This window comes from Convolutriloba macropyga, chromosome 8 (genome assembly GCF_964194025.1).
Source record: "Convolutriloba macropyga chromosome 8, txConMacr16.3, whole genome shotgun sequence".
Classification (NCBI taxonomy): Eukaryota; Metazoa; Xenacoelomorpha; order Acoela; family Convolutidae; genus Convolutriloba; species Convolutriloba macropyga.
Window position 1 is genome coordinate 55,641,355 of NC_134475.1, and position 23,304 is coordinate 55,664,658.

Sequence of the window (23,304 nt, forward strand, 5' to 3'; positions counted from 1 at the left end):
ATGAGAAAAAACGTTAAATAAAAAAAATTTTTCAAGTTTTTTTAGGAAATCAATAATAAAAAATGAAGCGCACTTTTCTGCTTTTTCATTTAAAAAGTACATGCAAGCACAAAAACAAACAAATATAAACATATAGTAATAATTGCGCTTGTGCTCTACGTTTTTGCAGAATACTGTTAGACCTGCTAGACATGGTTGGCAAAATAAGTCAAATATTTCAAAAAGTTTAATTAAACGGATTCCTTTTTAAAAGTTTTTCAACCTGTAATGGGGTTCATTTTGTATGCGGACACAGATCTGTTTTTTAATGCAAAGTTGCAAGCGTTAGTCGAAATGGGCATCTTTTTGGGCTAACTTCTGGAATTTTTACTATACTTTTTAGCATCTGTTCAGGAATTTGAGTTTTTTGAAGCCAATTATAACTTTAAATACAATGAAAACGTGTGTTGAAACGAAAATCTAACTTCTCGACAATTTTTCGTTCAGATGCGGCAAACAATTTCGACACTCATTTTACAGATTTTTCGATGTTATTCTGTAAAGTAATTGAGTGTCTTTCAAAGTCCAATCTTAGTCAATCATAGTTCGGGATTTTAGGATTTTACACTCACTTATTAAATCTAAATTAAGATTTTAAGAAATAATTGAATTGCAAGAGTGACCACCCAAGCTAGATAGTTATAAAAAGTATAGCATTCGAAATCTGAGTGCTTGTTCAATGTTTTTTTAATCATTTTGTCTTGGTTCTCCTCTTTTGTTAACATCATATTTCACAGCTATTGTTTTGCGATCTGCCGACTGTAAATGAAGTAGGACAAATTTGAGCAAAAGTTGTTGCGTGAATAAAAAACACGCCTGATTATAAAAAATCATCTTTTTATCTAATTTTTTTCGGGATATGAAAATCAACTTTCTAATGTTGTTGATCAAGTTTTTTGAAAAAATCTCAATTGGACAACCTCAGGAAAAACGAAGACTTCTGCAGTTCACACTATCATACTTGACAAAATCGATTGTGTAAGATATTTTCATGAAGTGTGATGATTATTGGATAGATGACTGGTGATCTCTTGCTCGATATTTTGATGTATTTCATCTCATAATTTATTCTAATTCAGTATTTCAAATTGAATCTTGTTTCTGTAAATTTTTTCTAGACTTTCAATGTTAAATCCAGTTGAGTCGGAACTTTGCATGGAAAGAAGTTCTATTATCTTTGGTCAGTTATGGTTAAGTTTCAAATGAAAAATACTGACAAGAATGCTGCGTCACTTGCAGGAAAATTGTATGACAATGCACTGGTACACATAAATTAATACTGGTCCTAAAGAATGAAACAACTTATTTTTGGTTGTTTATTTCCACGGATCGACAAACAGATTTACACAGATGTTTTTTATAAAAATCAAAATATTCTCGCGCTGTTTCGCTTCATAGGTTTCTACAATTTCAAGGTTTTGCTGAAATGGTTGCTACAATAGTGGTGAAGTGAATTAAATTTGTGCAACTTTGAAAAACTGCTACTATTAAGCAAATTGGAATCGTGACCATCTATTGATAGTTCCTGTGCCTACTTTTGCACTTATTTCAGATTTCCCAGGTTGAAGTCCTCGTTAAAAGGACATTATGAAAATATACACCCATCTAGTCCAATTTTGCTAGTCAAAAAAGATACCAGGACAGACAGAAACCACCTATGATCCCGATTTGGACTGGTTTAAAATTTGTTCATCCAAAAAGTAAAAAAAAACAGTGTGCGTCATAAACTAGAACTTGCACATTAAGACCTCAACTTGGGAATATCATTGGAAAACGCCTCTAAAGTAGATCAAATTGATTCTCGTGTTTTTTTTTTTCGGAACAACAATTCATTTCCCTTACACATCCTTTATTTCTTTCGAATTGTCCAAAATTTTACAATGTTCAAAGCAGTGGCAGACGATGTAGTGAAAACCCTTTGCACTGAGAATAGGACCCTGGGACTTGGACAAACAGTAGTAGCCGCTTCATCTCTTCACGAGGCTGCTCATGTCAAAATTGGAACTTTTGTCATCAAAAAGTTTCCCTTTTGGTTCTGGCAGTCGATAACGTTAGTTTTATCTGTTTAGTTCTAGAATTAGTTATTATTATTATTTTTAATCTGTAAAATGTAAACTCAAAATTTTATAACCATAAGAAAAGTTTGGTTAAACATTTAAATTTAACAATCACTTTCAAACATATGAAAAGTTTGGTCCTTAAAATACTAGTAAAAACAATTCCTAAAACCTTGTACTTGTCTATCTATTTGTTTTTTTGTTTTTTCTTTCCGGATTCCTATTGGCAAGTTGTTCCACTTTCTGACTATTGATCGATCCCTCCATGTAGATTGACAAATATTTTTTGGGAAAAAACTGGACAATTCGGGAATTTTCTCTCTACTCATATTTTCTCAAAATTTTGAAAAACAATTTTTTGGATATTTGACTGCTTTCCTTGTAACCCTTAATTAAATAAAAAAAAGTCAAAAAGAGAAATTTTTAATGAAAAGCTCTGCAGGTAAAATTGGGAAAGTATGTCAAGGAAAAGTTTTTCGAATTGAAACAACAAGGCTAGCTAATATGCCTTGTAACATAATATTTCAAAATCACCTGACAATGGTTATCTCACTTGGTTGGTCTCTAGCTAATTTCAATTAAAGTTTAGTATTCTCAATCTACATTAAAAATCGAGCGCAAAAATTACAAAAGTTTTATGCACACAACTTTAGACCGAAAACTATAATGAAAGATCCCATGCTTACCTTGCAGGAGATCAACTAAACCAAATAGTTACGAGACAAACCATGAGTGAGGTAAGTGATGCAAGATTATTAAAAAATTCATCTAATATTCTAATATCATATAATAAAGATTGCAGTGACCTAACGTACACAAATTGAAGTGAGTGGTTTTTTTTACTTCCAGGCGCGTGATTGTCTTAACGAAAATCGCAGCAAAAGACAGAAAGCATGGCAGGACAGTTCCTAAAAATACACAAGAGCAATAATTAGACTAACGACTTGGCTTACACAATATTAACGAAAACGACAACTTTTGATAGTAAACATATCTTATGAGTCTTCATAAAGGAGAAAAACAAGCAATTGCTCAAGAACTTCCGTTTTATGTAAAAAATTTTAAAAACATTTAAAGCTTGATAGACAATAACGCAGACTCGGAGTCTTTGGAAATCAGGACTGGTAACAAAAATGACAGCATGAAGATCATTTCACAAATATGAATATGTTTGTGAAAATTAATGTTCGGACCCCTCTTGAGGGGGGGGGGGGAGGAACTATATACTCAAATGGGTTTTTTTTGTTCAGTCAATTTTGGCCGATCGATATATTCATCGTAGAGAGTTGAGACTGGTATCATTAGAAAGCCTGTCCAGCGTAGAATATAGAATTAAAAAGATTTTTTTGATTTTCGTTTTTGACAGGGAGATATCGAGGTTTAAACTTGCGAGAAAATGGAGTGAATTCCGTTGATTTCATCCACCTTTTTTCGGAATTTTTGACTAAAATTTCGACAATTTTGATAAAATTTAATAAAATTTTTCAAAAAATGTTGTTTATTAATAGCCACCCTCATCTACTCAGCCGGCTATTATAGCGCTCCTATTTTTTTTTACTTCGTCGAATTTTTTTTCGCTTTACCATTTTGCCGCTTTTTCAGCATTTTGACTGAAAACTTTTTGACTTCTCTGGACTAGTTTTCCTCTTATCTCATTCTGCTAAAAGTGAATTTCAAACATCAGTTGCTCAGCAAAGCAAATCAAAATGAACAGAGTCAGAATAAAAAATTGAAGTCTGAAATAGAAACGCGATAAACCCATAAAGCCCAATTTTAGATGCCCGCTATTTGAACGTCGTTCCTATAAGTCTTAGTTACCATCTCTTATGCTTATTGGTATTGATGGTAGCCCTTGTAGCCTCTCTCTAAGAAACAGAAGTACGTTATGTTCAACTACGGAATGCCATCAAAATAAATCGGACTTGAAAAATGTTTTTGTACAAAAATCTTTTTTTTCGATATCTTCTATTCTTTCAATCCCAATCATGCTTATTGGAATCAACGGCAGCTATTTTCCGGCAATCTGCCGGGTATGTTTTTACGTTTAAAGACAAAATATATTGTCGGCGATTTTCATTGATTTTTTTGTCACAAATTCCGGCTAAATATTTCACAAAATTCAGACTTTTTCATCAAAAACAGCACGAAATAAGATTCTTTAGTCCACTCAGATTAAATTTGCAGGAAGTGGACACCCAAACACCACTAACACAATCTTTGTAGACTGAAAAGGGGGCTTATTCCGCTTCAACTTCCGTTGAGAGTGCTCTGTAAATAAAACTTTGCCGTTTTTTGCCAACTTTATTCGTTGATGATCAAAAACGCAGAATTTATTTTTGATTTTTTAACTAACAAAATCTCTATATCAACCACATTCTAAAAATTAAATATTCTTAATGGACAATCAGCATTAGCGGGACTAGTTCTGTACCAATTTTGGACCGTTACAATCCAAAAATAATTCGGATTGTCGTCAGTCGGTTTTTTATTAAAAAAATTCGATCTTTTTTATATTAATTAAATAACAGAACAGTTAAAATCAAAACTCACTAGTGATGGATCCTATAGGCTTCCTAATTAACTCGAAATTATTTTATCTAGGTGATTGCTTAAAAGCTTAGGCTCGTTTTGACATTTAAAAAATTTGATTTTAAAATAAAAAATGGCTTTTTGAACTTTGCCTCCATTTTTCTCATAATTTGGTCAACTTGAGCTTAGTGTCAGCAATCAAAGAGTGCTCCTTCTTTCTGCTGAATTCATATTATGTCTTTATTGGGGTTTTACGCCTTAAGTTATGATGTTCTGGCTTTGATACTACTAGATTTCACATTTTTTTTTTAGTTTTTAGGTTTTTGCCAATTTTTCATGTTTTCTATTTTTGTCAAATTATCAGGTTATTGTCAGTTCATGTATCACATTTTTCTCGTTCAAAATAACGCACAATGGATAATATTTAAATCCTTAAAGATATAGGTTTTGGTTCTTTACCACTTCGACAATACTTTCTCGAAGAATTTAATTGAACTTTTTAACTTTATCTTTAACTGTGGTTTTTCCTTTGTCTTTTTAGTCGTATTTAATTTCCTGTACAATGACCCAGTCTGATTGGCTTTTCCTGGAAAAGTAGTTGAGCCGAGGTTCTGATATTAGAAGATAGATAATGGCTTTCATGACTTTGAAAACAATTGTTTTCCAAATTAAAAAAAAAACATTTCAACTTCCCAATTTTGTTCATTTTATTGTCTGTTTGTTACCTGTTCTCGTTAATAAATGGTTAAAGATGACATTAATTTTGTCAAGGGAAGGCGTCAAAAGGGATTGGTGTCACAAAATCTAATGTTTTTAAAGAATTCGGTATTACTTTACTGGCTTCGACACGAGTTTTTCACAAAAAAAAGTAAATTAATTTTTGATTTTTGTCATATTTGACGTTCTTTTTGTAGACTTAAGACATGTTCCGGATAATTGCAGTTCTTGAGGATTTACTGTGGAAGAATAAACGAACCTTTTCAATCTTTTCATTTTGTAATTAATGGCTTTCATGTATTTGGAAATAAATTTTTTTCGATAAATACAAGTATTAAATAATCTCGCTTTTTTTCTTTTTGGTCTAATTGTTACCTAGTTTCATTACTGAGAGGTCACCTAATACATTTCAAGGGAAGGTGTCAAAAGGGATTGGTGTCACAAAATCTTATGGTTCAAGAGAAGTCGTTATGATTTTACTGGCTTCCACAAGGGTTTTTCACAAAAAAAGTATATGAATTTTTGATTTTTGTCATGTTTGACGTTCTTTTTGTAGACGTAAGACATATTCAGGATAATTGAAGGTCTCAGGGCGTCCTTTGGGCGATTGGACGAACCTTTTCAAATTTTTCATTTTGTAATCAATGGTTTTTGGAAATAAATTTTTTTCGAAAAAAAACAAGTATTACATAATTTGCTTTTTTCCTTTTTTGTCTAATTGTTGCTTATTATCATTAATGAGCGGCCACATAATACATTATTGGTGTTCAACGAAGGGGCAATCGAACATTTTCTGGGGGCCAAAGTATGGCTTTACGGCTTCCAAAGCTTTTTCTGGCAAGTTTTAATTGATTTTTAGTTTGTTGTCTATTTGTTGTTCTTTTTGTAACTGCATAAAAAAATTGAATACCAAGAGTTCTTAATTCCCTTTTATAGAAACATTGGTAATTGTAAATCTATGGGATATTTTAGTTGATTCCTAATGGTTTTCATTACTTTAAAATTAATTGTTTTTTTAAAAAAGAATTCAGCGAATTTTCTAACTTTAACGTTTCTGTTCTTTTTTGTCTAATTGTTACCATACTGGTCAATAACCTTTTTTTTCTGGTGAATTACAAGTTATTTTGTTTATTTTGAGTTTTATCTGACGCTATTTTGACTTTGTTATTAAGTTTTGTTTTTTTAAACGGACATAAATTTTTTGATGTAATTAATGTTTGTTGTTGTTGTTGTTTGATTTTGCCGATCGACTTCACTCGCTTTCTTAATATCGGCATATCTCATCAATCTAATGCATCGTTTTTTACTCCCACTGAGTTATTCGCTTTGGAGGCTATCTTTCCGTTCATACACCAGTTTTTTATTGAAAAATACTTGAATTTTTTGTGTTTTTCCATCTGTTCCTCATTTGGTAGACAATTATGCCTAAATTGTGGATGAGCTGGGTCGGAACCTTGTGTGCGATCGCACATTACCAAGCCGCCTTGTTGGAGTTATCTTTAATTAAACTTCTAACTAAGCTTCAGAAACAGCCATTGCACACCGTTTAAGCTTTACAAAATGGCGAAAATTGCTTCTTGTCTTCACTGAACAACGAAGTGACAAATTAGGATCAATTAAATTGAATAAAAGCAAATATAGGGCGCGATTCAGGAAGTCGAAAAAGACCTTGAACAAAACGGCCGCACTGCCAATAAATTTATTGACGAATTAAAATCAATAAAGAAAAACAAAAGAATGGGCTGGCTATTATTGAGCTTTAAGGAAACTCATCTCAATATTTTATTTTCTGATAGCTTGTTTCAAAGTCCCTAAACTTTTTTATATCAGCCGAAAATATTAAAAAGCTCTTTTAATGCTTCATTAGAACGCCAATTTCACTTACTTCAGATATCAAAAATACTATCAATGTCATGAATACAACTGGCTATCAACTGTAAAAATAATTCAAATTCTATTAGATCTAAATTTGTGCAGACTGTCTTTTTTTTGCTATCATGTTGCATGACGACAGCACGTCTACAAAAATAAAAAATTCTCCAATCTAATCTGAAAGAAAACTGAAGGTTTAAAGTTAAAGTCTTAAAAACCATTAGTGATCAATACATCACTAAAACACGGCTATCACACATAGCAGCTTTTAGCAGAAATATTAATAAATTTTATTTAAAAAATATTTAATGTCTTTTGTTCCCTTCCTTATTTTAACTTGAATAGAATAACCACTCCAACTTCGCTTCTCAATGGCATCAAAAAACAAAAACATATTGAACCGATCTTTTACGAACACAGCGCGTCAATGCACTTCACATCAATCTGATTCTATAAATAACACGAACTGCCTGATTTTTGCAAGAAGGCTACTAAAATACTTTTATTTTTTACAATTTTGGCACAGCTTCTAAAATTGAACAAGAATGGCGATATATGTACAGAAGAATCAATTTAAAGTGTCACTTTTTAACAAAAGTTTTAAAATTCACAAACTTTTGCAAATAGATTGCAATTTGCAAGACGCTTTTAAAAATATATTATCAGCTTAAAGGGCTTTCCGATGATATCACACAACTCTCGGCAATAAATATATCGACCAGTCTCAAATTAACAGACAGTTCCCCCCTTGTTGTAAGACTGGTTGGTAAAAAGAATGATTCTAAACATAAAGTAAAGTTTAGGATGATAAAAATTTTAATCTCACATAATTTACATATTGTCGCCAACATTCGCAGGTTCTGCATTATACAGCAGTGTTTTTGTTTTTAGATAGGAATTTTATTAGTTGTTCAAGAAATTAGAACAACATCTTCTTTTTGTCATAATTATTAATCATTGCATGTGCGTTGGATACACATTTTTTTCATGGTTAGAAAAGTATTGGTTTAGCCGAATAACCTAAACCCGGTAAGATTTAAAAATAAAATAATCTTGAATGCTCCAATGTGAGATAGCAGATGAAATAGAATAGAAGATTTAGTTTCAGTCCAATAAAGGATTCTTCAGTAGTCATACTAAATTAAGTATATTTTTTAAAGGCTTGTTATGATTTTTTTGACATGCTTGTTAAGATTTTTTTGAACGATTTTATTTTGCTTTTAGCTCCCAATCAATTTGGCTTGATTTTAAATATTTGGATTTTTAAGCTGCCATATAGTCTCGATTCAACAGATGTTGAAAAACATGTAAAATTAGCAAAAAATCATATGAAAAGGATACACATTAAGCTACAGTAAACAAAACTTCAGATATGCCGTTGCGTCTTTATATAAATATTAACACTGCAATGATGCCACAAAAACACTATTAGTTCGTAGGAAGTCATCATCTTCTTTTTAATGCCATATAAAAAGTTGCGCTGAATTAATCAGAAAAAGCAAGGATTCATTACAAAATCTTCCTTGGTGATGTTTTTTTTGTGCTTAATCTATAAAGGGGACACAGAACATGGGCTTAGCCATTGCAATCTATTGCCCTTTTCGGCACGTGATAACCATGGTAAAATACTTTCTGAAATTTTTAGAGCCATTTTTCGCTTCAGTTTTTATAAATTTCGAACCTATAACATTATACGCCAAACAGACATCTTTGGGTGTAAACTTATTTTTTTCCTGTGGAATTTTTTAGCCTAAAATTTTCCATTGCGCAGCCGAAGAATCCAATATACGAGTTTTGTACAATCAGTTGCATAAATAATTCGAAAAAGTGACAAAATAGGAAAGAACACTGCAAATGTTAAATCAGTGGTCGAAAATCATAAGTATTAAATAATTAACGCAAATGTATGGATTTGGGAAAAAATTGCAGAATAGCAAAATTGCGAAAAATAAGCTTTTGAGCTAACAACGCTGAATGCTGATAAAAAACTGACATATTTTATCAATATCTATTTTTATCTGTATATGCTTAGAAGTTTTTCTTTCAATTGATCAAACTGAAAAACAAAAGCTTGCAATTTTATAAGTTAGTTTAAGGCTGAGATACAATTAGTGTACAAAGAAAACGATGTATTTTAGTATAAAAACAGAAAGGCCGGTGAATTTATTTCATTTAATTATGGCTGTTATTAAAATCAACAACAATGAGAACGAGAACATTAACATTATTTTTTGATAAACCTTCGGTTTGCTAAAATTTTTCCTGAAAGCTACTTTCTTTTTAAAAGAACAAGATATTAAGTTTTTACAAGAGAACAAAAAGTGCAAAAAAATTGCTTCAATTACAAAAAACAAACATCAATTTACAGGTAAAAAACTTACAAATAAAAAACTCCAGATTTTTCATTTACAGTGCCAGACTTTAGAAGTATTTATTCTTTTACGCATTCTTTAGGAAAGGGGGGGGGGGTTGAGGCCACAACTTTGATCACATTTGACAAAAATTAACAGTAATGATCAAAATTTTGATATGGCAGCTTTAAAACTTTGTGCGATTGATCTAACGCAATATACAAGTTTTATAAATTCGCTAAGAATGAACATTTCACATCACCAAACGTCATCAATTCTGTTGCCCATATAATCTGCCTAAGATGTCTTTTATTCCATTATTGTATTTCTCCGGATCTCCTTTTTCTCAATTGGCAGAATTAAAATTTTTGCGCTTTAGCCGAACTAATGCAGGAGGAGAAATAAGTTCTCAGTGGCCTAGCGCTTATTTATTTTTTCTTTGCTTACACCAACTTATTTTTACTCTCAAAATGAAAGTATTTCATTCTCAGAATTTTTACTCAGTCAAATAACAGTGATTAACTTTAGATACGAATATTTGACGCCCTTACGAGTTTGTTTTGATGAGAGCAAGAGCTCAGAAGAAGTTATGGTTTTGGAAGAAATCAACAAGGCAGTGGACCTTACAACCATGGCTTCAGCCGGTATATCATATCTTCGACTTGTAAGTAGGACAGTGCATTGTCAGAAAGGAACCTTTTTTTTCAGTGATGAACATTTTTGCTAGCTCAAAATGCGATAAAAGCGTTTCCTGTAATATAAAAATTTGGTTAATGTTTTTATTACGGATATTTTACGATTTTAAAATAAATCAAGCTCTATATGAACGCTTATTTAGTTTCTATATCAAAGTTTGACTGTTTTTAAATTTCATACATAAACAAAAAAAGGTCTTGAAAGCCAGGCGGTTAAGGAATTCATATTTTTGTCATTTATAAAAAAATAAATCATAAAATTCTATATCTGAAAAAAAAACTTTGTATGATTTAAAATAGGAAATATTCAGCATGCTTTTAATTTTAATGTCAAATAACTTCAGAAAGACGGCTCGTTGGAGTATTCTCCTTTATTATGTTTAACAAATAAAAAAATTACCAATTAAAATAAAATAATTACAGAAGTATAAGGCAAAATATTATTTCTCTTTAAAAATTGAAACTGGCTCTTAAGTATAAATGATATTTTAAGAAAGTTAGGTTAAACTAAAATTCACATAAATTCAGTCAATTGTCACACAAAAAGTAAAAAATCATCAAATATACATATGACCGAAAACGATTAAATTGTATCAAAACATGAAACGCTTTCAATTTGCTTTTACCCTTAGTTCAAATAACTTGCTTCAGTCTTAATTTTATTTATAAGAGGAAAGTTTAAGTTTTCGTCAATCTTGGGAAAAAATCCATTTTTTAAAAGTTGTTTCTAAACAATCCGCTTTTCGTCATTCCAATTGTATCCTCTACCACCTAGATTTTTTTAGTTGCAAAAGGGCTAAAAAGGGAACGATATCATTTCATGGTATTTTTTAAAGAGGCAGAAATCACATAAAGAATACATGGTTTGAGGGGTTAAATAGTAATGACAATGGAGAAACCATTTTGTGTGAACTTACATATTTGTTCATTTTCACACGCTTTCTTTACAATTTTCTTATTTTCGCAGTTTTCGCAGACTCTTCAACCATTTTCTTCTAATTTTTTTATTCCAAATTAAAGTACCTTGTTTTGTAAGTTGAGAGAAAGGTTGGAAAAATGTTTTGAAAATAACTTTTTTTCTGAAAAAATAACATCAAATATCTTAGTAGAATTTCTTCGTAAAATTATCTTATTGACGTTTAAATCAAATTTGTGAAGCTAAAATTGATGTTTTTCAAACAAAAAAAGGCGGCATGCAAAGAACAGTTTTTGTTTTTTGTTATATAAAAATTTTGACAATTGAATTAAGCAGCAGGCTGTTATGTTTCCAAGCTTCAGAGAGAAGGCACTTTTCTATTTTCCTTTTTTTCAATAAAACTAATTGTCGCCATCTTTTTTTTTTATTTTATGGCCTCACAATACTTTAAGGCTTTATTTCTCATAGGAATTAAAGCATCTGGTTGAAGAACACTTAGTTCAAAAAATTCTCTCAAAAGGGAGATTAATAAAATTGAGTACAGTTTTTATATAAACATAAACGAAAAGGAAGATAGAGTTGACGAAAGACAACATTTTTTCAAAAGACTTCTCGGCTTCTCTGTTTGTGTTCTAATATGAAATACATAGTGTGAATTTTTGAGTATTTTTTGAATCCAAAATAAATTCTGTTGTAATCGTAATCAAAAAGGTCATTTTTCAAATACAAAAAAAAATGGGTACAAAAAATTTACAGATACAATCAAGATGAGAAACTGGTGGTCTCCTTTATTCCTTTGTACACTATCAAAACAAAACTAAAAAAGCTACAGAAGTACGTTACTTTTCTTTCCACGAAGCACGAACAAAAGACGAAAATTTGACAGAAAAAAGGCGCCTGCCTAACATATTTTTTCCAACATTCAAAAATAGCGTTGAAAAAGAAATGATTTCACAATTATAAAATCTTTCTAAATTTTTGTCAAAGCGTTTGATTGAGTACATTCAGTTCAAACCTATCTTGATCAAATAAGCTTGATTCCAAAAAATCCTAATAAGATATTAATATAACTTTGTCGAAGGCGAAGGAAGAAATTTCCGATTTAAGAATTTGGGAGACAAAAAAAACATGATATTCGACTTGACATGCAAAAATGAATTGCAAAATTTCAATTTCCTGACTATGGTAAGTTATTTTTTATGTTATGTTTGCTTTTAGATTGGAGTTAGCGGATCCACAAAAGATAATTATGAAATTGACTGTGACCTGGGACCAGTTTATAGGCAAGAGCTAGCAACAGCTGCAATCGAAAATTAGTATGTACAATTGTTCTTTTTAAAAGTGCCTCCTTTTTTTGAAAGCATTTGTTGTATCAAATACATTCGACGAGTGTTGGAAAATTTGAAACAGCTCTATCAATATTTCATACATTTTGAAAAAAAACTCACTGATTATGGTTACAGATAGGAAATAATCAAATTTAATCAACATAAGGGTCAACAGTTTGGCAAACGTAAAATTTGGCAACATTTGAACTTAATGCATTTTAATTAGTTACATCCTCTGTCTGTTATTGTATTCTAAATCTCCAGTACAGCTTGTTTCGGACAGATACGAGTGATACCATATCTTGAAAAAGTTAAATCCAAAGCAAATGTGAACCAATTTTAAAAAAATGTATTTCCCAGTTTGGCACAAAACTTTTAACTTAACGAAAAATAATCTAGAAATGACAAACCCCAAATCGTATTTTTAAAGTAAAGATTATACAAATATTGTTAACGAAAATCAGATTTTTTTAAACTAAAGATGTTCTGAGATCACATTTCATAAAATTTTCAGAAGCAGTAAAAGAAATCCCCCAAGAAACTAAGCCTCTGTATCTAAATTTCAGCTCTGTTCCCTATGCTGTTGTGGAGGAGCTGAACGACACAAGGGGTAAGAAGTCTCTGGCGATTGTAAGCAAAGTGTTCATTGCAGAGAAGGCAGCTGCTATCAATCTTGTTGCAAAGTCCAAAGACCAAGCTGGTGCTTCTGCGTCAAAGGTGAAATTTGAAGAGAACAATAATCATTTTTTTTGCAATTCTGAGCTCCTATACGCATTTATTAGCATCTGAATTGTATTGAAAATGTTAACGTAATCCAAGAAAATATGTTAACGTAATCTAAGAGAATAATGCACAAATATGTTGCTATTTTGTGATGCTCTGGGCAAGATTTGAAATTGATCAACGTCTGGATTCAAAATTTACTTACGCAAATTGACCCTCTTAAAAGTGGACAAAAGTGCAAACATGGGACACGAATTTCAAGTTTGGATGAACAAATCAAACAGTTGTAAGGAAAAATTTGATTTCTGTTTAAGGGCTCTACAGGCGCAGAAGCTGGTAAGTTGAACAAAACATACTTTTTATACCTTCTTCCAAAAAAATGTTCTATGGGTTGAAGCACCCACTGTACAAAAATTCAAGGAATCGTCCCTACAACATATAATCCAAGCCATTTACTCACGTTAAAAAGAATCATCAAAATTGAGAATCATGATGCTTCATTAGTAGTGGATAAAACAAGGGATTCAACCACCAGTAAAATTTGTCCCTTTCTCCTAACGCTAATCGCGCACGTCGAATCGGGCCAATTTTTACTGTTTGTTGAATCCCTTGTTTAATCCATTACTATATATTAGCTCAAAAATCAAAAATAAAAACAAAGAATCAAAAAACTCAAAGCAAAATTTACATTTCACTCTTCAAGAGTGATTCACTCTTATTCGGAGTGATCCCCAGTAGAAAAGATCGCTCTTTTTCGCTCTTAAAGAGTGAATCCCTCTTTTTTGATATTTTTTTTATTTTTTAATACTTTTTATTTCAAATTATCTATACTTTTCAATAAATTTATATTTCCTTTTATTTTTTCTATATTTATTCCATTATTAACAAGAAATGATTCAAAATTATAGTATTTACATGAACAACTTTCCTCTGTTTGGTTAATAACTAAAGGACTTACAGCTCTAGGACTTTGCCAACTAGGATTAATTGTTTCATCCGCGAAGCGATTACACCGATCAGTTATATCAGGGAACCTGCTTTGCAGATTTCTACTAAATCCTCTAGTCAATTCTATATCTGGATGTTGTTTCTTTACATGAGCCCGTATCCCATCATATCTCACAACAGAAGTACAATATGGACAATTAACTTTAGCTGAAGTACAACTTCTACATGTATACTTACCCTCATCAAAGTTATTTAGTGGTTTTATATAATTACACTTACTACAACATCTAGTTAATACTTCTGAGCTGTGGTTAAAGTTAGGGTTAGGGATAAGGTTAGGGTTGGGGATAAAGTTAGGGTTAGGGTTGGGTTAGGATCTGAGTTAGAGTTATGGTCATAGATAGAACCAGAACCAGAACTAGAGCTAGAACTAGGGTTAGAACCAGAACCAGAACCAGAACTAGAACTAGAACTAGGGTTAGAATTAGAGTTAGAATTAGGGTTAGAACTAGAACTAGGGTTAGAACTAGAATTAGAATTAGAATTAGAACTAGGGTTAGAACTAGAATTAGAGCTAGAACTAGAACTAGAACTAGATTCATTTTTTAAAGAACAACCCCATGGGGAAAAATCATTAGCACAAATACCACTTAATATTATATTACCACACATACATTTATCAGTTTCCTCTTTATGAAATGATTCATAATGATGTTTTAAAACAGCAATGTTTCTACATTTATAGTTACACTCTAAACATTGTAAAAGCATTTATAATAGGGTAAACTATCAGTGAAACTGCTTCGCAGATAATATTTACCTAATCCTTCACAAGGTAATATTTAATGATTTCAATTAAATCTTTAGTAATATCTTTAGATGTGATACACTCTGCTAAATATTTATTTCCTAAAGTATTGAGTGCATTAGTTTTACATCTCTTATCTAAGATCAAATCAAGGTCTAATTCTTTTTTTATCTTTAACAGAATTTATAATCTCTTCTCTAAATTCTTTATTATTTATATATAGTTTGTTTAAAAACTTTCCCCCTTTCTATTCAAAATTCCCATCTTTTCATTGACAAAGTCACAGTTACACTGATCAATATACGAACAAAGTTCGTGGTTTACCAAACTGCTTCCCTGATCAATATAACTGCTTCGTGTTTCACCTTCCAACTCTTCTCCATATCCAACCTTAACTAATGTATTTACTCTACTCAACATTGTACTTGCTCCCATTGCTATAGTTCCAGCATTTCTTGATATTGAATTAGGATAAAAACAATTAAATATAAATAAACCTGCGCCTATAATTCCACCAAAATTTGATAAAATTTTCATACCCTTTCTCATAATCATTTCCTTAGTTAGAACATCATTCTGAATTTTAATATTATTTAAAGTAAGAAGTTTATTAAAATAAGACTGATAATTATCATGATTAATAACTTTTCTATCTGTTGCATTAATCATTAGTGGTTTTATATATGCTATAAGTTTATTTATATCTTCTCTTTCTAAATCATCTTTTAAACTAAGAGCTTTTAAATCAAGGAAACCAACTCTTGAATCATATATCATTGTTCTATTAGTACTAATAATAATAAAAGTATTTTCCTTTTTATTATATTTAATTATACCATAACGAAATTCATCTGATATTCCATCTGTATAATTATATTAGTTACTATTTAATTCACTAATTATTTTATTGAATTCAGGTTCACATTTATATATCTCATTAAAGTTTTCAAATAGGTCAGGTCCATTATAATTTGTTAAATAAATAGTATCACAACTCATTCTTGCTGTATTAAATATTTGAGCTGGTTTATGACACATTACAATCATTTGAATATTATAATGTCTACCTTCAGTAAAATAATAACCTATATCCTTATGTAACCTATTACCCATATCATCAAGTACTATTACACAATTTTGAAATTTATGCACATTATTTTTTGTGATCATATTTATATCACTTTTATTAAACCCAGTATAAAACTTATTAGACTCAGGATCTATCCAGTCTCTGTCATCTTTACAAACTATAACTATGGACCTTTGGTCTTGATCTTGAACTTGATCTTGATCTTGAACTTGATGGTGAACTTGATCTTGAACTTGATCTTGAACTTGATCTTGAACTTGATCTCGATCTTGAACTTGATGTTGAACTTGATCTTGAACTTGATCTTGAACTTGATCTTGAACTTGATCTTGAACTTGATCTTGATCTTGAACTTGATGTTGAACTTGATCTTGAACTTAATCATGGTCTAAGTATAACTTTAAGTATTTTCTACTAAAATATGTTTTACCCGTTCCAGTTCCACCATAAACAATAGTGTGTAGTGGTGACTTTTCATATTCAAATCTAACTAAACTCCTATTCATAAATCCACCAAAGCTTTCTTCTAGTTTTGTATGTTTACTTGGTCTTGAATCATATATTATATAACAAATTCCAATTATAATAATAATAATAAAAACTGCACTACCTATTTCCATTTTTATATAATAAATATAGATTTGATTTAGATTTAGATTAAGACTTAGACTTAGACTTAGATTTAATAAATTTATTATATAAAAATGCTCATCCTAACTTTTGAGGAATTCAATAATAAATTTAATATTGATAATAATGCTATGATTGATATCAGAATAAAAGATATAGGTAAAGATATAAGTCTAATACCAATTGAAATTGTAATGAGAGATCAAACTCCAGATAGTATCAGGGATCCTAACTTCAACAATTTTGTAAATCTACATCCAACTGAAGATACACATTGGGTTTTAGTTATAAGAAGAGAAGGTGGTCCAACATATTATCTTGATAGTTTTGGTGTAGAAACTCCACCTTTATTTTTAGAAGAATATGTTGATCTAGGCTCTAATGAGAAAATACAACAATATGATGAATCTTATTGTGGGGCTTATTGTTTATACATGATCTATCTTATTTATAGAGGATTTAGAATTAAAAGTGCTTTGAATATTCTAGTTAATCAATGTAAAAATCCAGGAATATAAAATGAGTGTTTTTGTTTGAATTGTAGTAGAGGTGATGTTAACGATAATGTTAATGTTAATGATAATGATAATGATAATGATCTACGAAGTAGCTTTGCTAATAATGTTAATGATAATGATAATGTTATTGTTAGTGATAACGATAATGATCTACGAAGTAGCTTTGCTAATAATGATAGTGATATTGTCATTGATAAAGATCTACGAAGTAGCTTTGCTAATAATGATAATGTTAATGATAATGATAATGATAATGATAATGTTATTGATAATGATCTACGAAGTAGCTTTGCTAATAATGATAATGATAATGATAATGATAGAGATAATTTTATATATCAGGGAACCTGCTTCGCAGATCTATTTGATGAAAAATATCAAAGGAGTAAATCTAATAGGAATAGCAATAGTAATAGCTTTAGTAATAGTCCTACTAATAATATCCGTGAAGCGGTTCAACAGAGTTGTTTTGCAAATTCACCGATATCTGTGAACATAAATGATGATCTATATTCATGGCTAAATGATGAAGATATAATTACTGAAGCCGCATTCCCAGATAACTTTAGATGTATAATATCTGGTCCTAGTGAATGTGGTAAGACATTCTTATTAAAAAAACTAATTCTAGGTAGTATATACTTTGATAAGCTATACATCATTGGACCTACTGGTGATCAGTACCATGGTATAGAAAGAATAAACCCAAAAGCAGATGTTGATTTTATTAAAGATATAAAAGATTTACTATCTCCTGATAAACTACCCAAAGACTTAAAGAAACTAATGATATTTGTTGATGTTAGAGCCAAAGAACCAGTTATTAATGAATACTTTTGTAGAGGTAGACATAATAACTGTAATATGATATATCTTAATCAAAACCTGTTCTCTCTGGATAGGCAGAGTGTTAGAGAGAACTGTAATCTATTTATTTTATTTGAACAGCGAGGTAAAGTCTTAGCATCGATATATCAAGATTTCTTTAATAATGTTGAACTTAGTTATAATGATTTTGCTAATATATGTAATAGGGTATGGAAAGAGCCTTATAATTATATTGTCATTGATATAAATAAAAATAAAAATATTAATTGTAAACTAAGAATTAATTGGGATCGGAGAGTTTTGTAGTTTAGTTTAAGTATCAGGGAACCTGCTTCGCAGATAAGTCTAAGTCTAAGTACAAGTATAAGTCTAAATCAAATGTAAAGTAATACTTAATACATCGCCATTAAAGTCTGTAGGTCTTCCATGCTCATCTTTAATAAAAATTCAATATATTCTATTCTATCTTTAGTTACATTTTGATATAAGATATTAGTTGGTATAATATTTATCAAGTAACCTGGTGGTTCAGTTAGAATAAAAGTATATAGTATGTCTGTATCTTTACCATTATCTTTAGCTCCAGATATCACATTACAATGAATGTTAATAGTGCTAAAACCTATAATATCAATAATTTTCCGAGATTTATATCTATCTTTTTTATAAATTATTTTTCTAAATCCTAGTAATGAGGCTAGTGAGTTTTCTATATCAAAGCTGAGTGCTCCTTGTTTTATTTCCATTAAACATTTCTTCGTATTTTTATCAGGTTCTATTATAACATTACCATCAGTTTCTTCTTTTATTAATTCTGCTATATCAGTTAACTCATATGCTTCCGGTGTAATAGTTGAATATAGCAATGGGATTCCTTTATAATTATGATTAAGTATAGATGTAATGTTTGGGCTTGAGGTAAAGATAGGGTTAAGGTTAGGGTCAGAGCTAAGAGCCTGAGGTAAAGCTTCATCATCTTCTATAACAGTACTAGCATATAAGAATTGATTATTTCTCCTATTCACATTAAACACCGAATTATAAACAGATAATCTAATTAAACCTAATTTTGTTGTATTAAGTATAGGTTCACTAAAATTAAACTTTTCTGTTGGTTTTATTATTCTAAAGATAGGTGTATGCTCTTCTTTAGTTTTAGTTAAAGCTTCGTGTATATTTTGTAGTTCGTATAAAATCAAGTTGTCTGTCATTTTTTATCTAAAAAAATGGATTATAATTTGGATACAACTTATGGTTATAATAATGATATACATAAAAGTAAGATTATAAAATATAAACCTAATAATCTAGCAACAATGATTACGGTTAATACCAATATTAATATCATACTCAATAGAGAAGAGAATCATTTAAATTTGAATGATTCATATCTAGAGATAGGGTTTGTTGTATCAGATGATGCTGGTCGTTTATTTGCTAATGATGCTAATATTAGAGTAGTTAATTATGGTATGATGGCATTGTTTAGTTCAATTAAGTTTGAAACTAGAGGTGGTAGGACTATTGAATATATAGATCATTGTCATCCTAATCTATTGATGTATAAGTTATTAACTAGTACTGGTGATGAATATGAGAGTGGTTTTGTTAGAAATCAGGGCAATAGAGATAGTCAACTTAAAGGTGACCATATTGCTGCACAACGAGGACATATGTATATGATGGTTAAGATGAGTGATCTATTTGGTTTCGTTAATGATTTAGAAAAGATTATATATGGTTTAGGATTTAAACTATTATTAAAAAGAAATAATAATGATAGAGCTCTATATAGAGTTAATGCTAATCCTGGTGCAGTTGCCAATGATGGTAATATAGAAATTAGAGATATATCATGGTGTGTACCTGCTATTGATCCTAGTAATGATAATAGAATTGTTGTACGAACGGGTTTAAGTAAAAAGAATAATGTAGAATTTAATTATTATAAAAGAAAGACATTTTATAAGAATGTGCCCAATGCTACTAACTTCTTGTTTGATCTTGGTATGGAAAGTGGTATGGAAAGACCGCAATATATAATAGTTGGTTTTGAAAATAATAATGTTAATGAACAAACTCATGATGCAAGTACATTTGATGTAATGAATGTTACTGAATGTTATTGTAAGATTGGTAGTGAGTTTTATCCCGAGGATAGAATGAATATTAATTATGGAACCAATAATTATAATGAGGCTTTTAAAGAGATTGTTACCTTTAATAAAGGTTATAATGGGCTACCACATAATATAAAACCATATATAAATCATAGAACATTCAAAAGTAATTATAGAATATATGTATTCGATACTAGATATCAAAGGGATCATATAGGTCCACATCCAATACAACTTAGTTTTAAATTTAGTGCTGCAGTTGCAGATGTTCTATGTCATGCATTAGTATTAACTAGAAAAGTTATTAGTGTGAATAGTGATGGTAATAAGATGGTTGATATAATATCATAGATATAATTTAAGTCATAGATATAAGTATAATTTTAGATATAACTCTAGCGATAATTATAATTTTAGATATAACTCCAGCGATAATTAAATTTTTAGATATAACTCTAGCGATAATTTATAATTATAGTATAATATAGTTATTGTTATAATTATATACCTAACCATATACTTATACTTATACTTATAGCTAGTCAGCACTAATTGTTACTCTTGTTAATACCTAACTATTTCTTGTTAGTATTAACAAAACCTTTAGCATAAATAATGTCTAATTTCTTTTTATTCTCTAGAGCCAAGCCTCTAGCTTCAAGCTTAATCTTAGCCTTGGGCCTAACCTTAGGCTTGGGTTTAATAACCACAAAAGGATTATACTTCTTAACTTCCATTATTTTTTATATATAGAAATGAGTTTTTTAAATAAGTTCAAAACTAATTCATATTGAGTTGGAGGTCGACATTATAGTGGTACTGTTAATATAAGAGGAGCTATTACTTCAAAAGGTACTGAAATGTTAAAAGTTAATTGTGTTTTATGCAGAAGGAATAAATCAATGACAGTATCTGATGCAACAATAGAAGCAGAAGGACTTAAAGATTTCTTTAAAAGTGTTGGTAAAGCTACGGTTAATTTTGTAAAGAAAGTTGCTAATAATCCAGTAAGAGCATTAGAAATAGCAAGTAAAATAGGAAGTGCAGCTGCATCTAGAAACCCTAAAGCAGCTCTAGCGGCTACACCTGATTTATTTAAATTTGCAACTACTGGTGAAGGTATAAAAGTAGTACAAAAAGTAAGAGGGTTGTACTTAGGTACAAAGAAAAGATAATTATTTGATAATAATTATGATTATGATTATGATTATGATTATATCCATGCTTATATCCATGATTATATTATGTTCATGATTATGATTATAGCTATGATTATGATTATATATTTATCGATAAATATTAATACTAATATTATTATTACTAAAAACATTGTTATTACCAAGCACTAATATCTTTAATCTAAAAAAATACTCAACTTGTTTTTCTTATTCTTCTTATAATCCTCATATAACTTAACAAATTCATTATACTCATCATTATCTATTTTATTATCATTCATTGATTTAGTATATATAGTTTATTAAACTTATCACTAAACTGTTTACTTAAAATATACATTTGTGAATACTTTATTTATTTCTAATTTTAGTATTAATTGTTTTTGATAATGAACCACAAACAGTTGCTGTAGCAAAAGCTGTTTGTATAGAATAAGCTAATCCTATACCTGTTAATGAAACTGATGATGTTGTTGCAGTTGTTGCTATTGATGATAATACTATTTCTGTTATCTCAGCTATGTTAATATAATTCTTATATCTACTTAACTTCTTATTATAGTTATTAGTTTCAGTTTCTTAATAATTTCTAATATCTTTTATAATGTTAATATTGTTGTTAAATTTATTATTAGCTTGAATCTTTTCGTTTATCAATCTTTCTGATACTGATGATAAATCTGGATATAGTAATCTCTCACTCGGTGCTGTTGGATTGGTCATTGCTTTGCTTATTTTCATTAGTAAAAATTCTTTCTATTTCTTTCATTATATCTTCTTGATTAAAATTATAATGCATCTCAAGTCTGTCTTTCTCTTTATTATCAAGTAACTTACTTTGTAAAAGTATAGTAATTATATATTGTACTATAACACCTCTAAGAGATTTATTGTATTCTTTTTCATTTCTCTCAGACCGTTAGTAAACATTTCATCTAAGTGTATGTTAGTTATATTCTGATTAAACTTATTATTATCAATCTCTAGTTTTAATTGATTATATTTAGAGATAGTATCTGCAGCAACTTTATTACAAAACTTAACAGTATTTCTGACTTCATTTGTTGATTCAATAAACTCATTAATTAGTTCTTCATTAACTTGTGTTTCATTTAGTTGTAATGTTTTAAGTGTAACTTTATCAAAGTTACCTTTTCTTAGTTCAGTTATGTTTCTACTTAAAATGTCTATTTTATTAGAAGAGGATAATAAGCTATTGTCACAATACTCTTTATTAACAACATCTTTTTCATCTTTCGGAGGATATAAATTTGTAATTTTATAGGTATCCTTCATATCAATATTATCATTATCTTCTAGGAGTAACCCACGTGCCCTACCTAATGTTAAGTTGTTTCCATTCCCTATATGACGTTTCGCTTGGTTAAATCTATTTCTTGTCATTATTTATATTAAGAAATATATATAATGATTCCAAAACCTTATTATTAGATTCAAAATCAAACTAGGATTTCAATAGTTCCTGTTCATCATATTTACCTTCTATTATCTCTCCATTAATATCTTCTATTTTATATGTTGGTGGATGTGTGTTGGTGGAGAACTTTAAATTTTGGTGTTGCTTTGGTAGATTTAATCTGCGAAGCAGTTTCACTGATATAGTATTTAACTTTATCAGGATTATTAGAAGCGTCAACTAGTGTCATATTAATTGTTCAGTGAATGTTATTGTTATATGTTACAACAGCATCATTTAATATATTTACCCAATTACCATCACCATTGATGAACATAGGGTTATTTATTATGTGTAATAATGTTCTATTAAATCTCTCTACAAACACAGCCTTTAAATCACTATAAGTAGAATATAACTCTATCCCTGAAGCGGCTTTGCCGGTTCCATATTCTTTAAGTAAAGATTTAAATGTTTCATTGTAAAACTCACTACCTCTATCTACCCATAACTTTTCTGGTTTTCTAGGTTCAGAGCCAC

The 23,304-nt window shown here is 29.8% G+C and overlaps 1 protein-coding gene across 4 annotated transcripts in view; it reads left to right on the top strand.

Annotated features, from left to right (window-relative positions):
- The first annotated feature begins 1,439 nt into the window (after positions 1-1,439).
- Positions 1,440-23,304, top strand: part of LOC142344204 (uncharacterized) — a 30,236-nt gene continuing 8,371 nt past the window's right edge. Inside the window, exons 1-6 of one of the 4 annotated variants that reach the window (XM_075395749.1) lie at positions 1,440-1,600; positions 1,825-2,089; positions 10,094-10,229; positions 12,395-12,492; positions 13,071-13,221; positions 13,542-13,563. In XM_075395749.1, coding sequence (XP_075251864.1) covers positions 1,920-2,089; positions 10,094-10,229; positions 12,395-12,492; positions 13,071-13,221; positions 13,542-13,563 — 577 coding nt within the window. In that variant the 5' untranslated portion in view covers positions 1,440-1,600; positions 1,825-1,919. The remainder of the gene's footprint in view (positions 1,601-1,824; positions 2,090-10,093; positions 10,230-12,394; positions 12,493-13,070; positions 13,222-13,541; positions 13,564-23,304) is intronic. The other 3 variants (XM_075395750.1, XM_075395752.1, XM_075395751.1) reach the window with 3 other exon arrangements.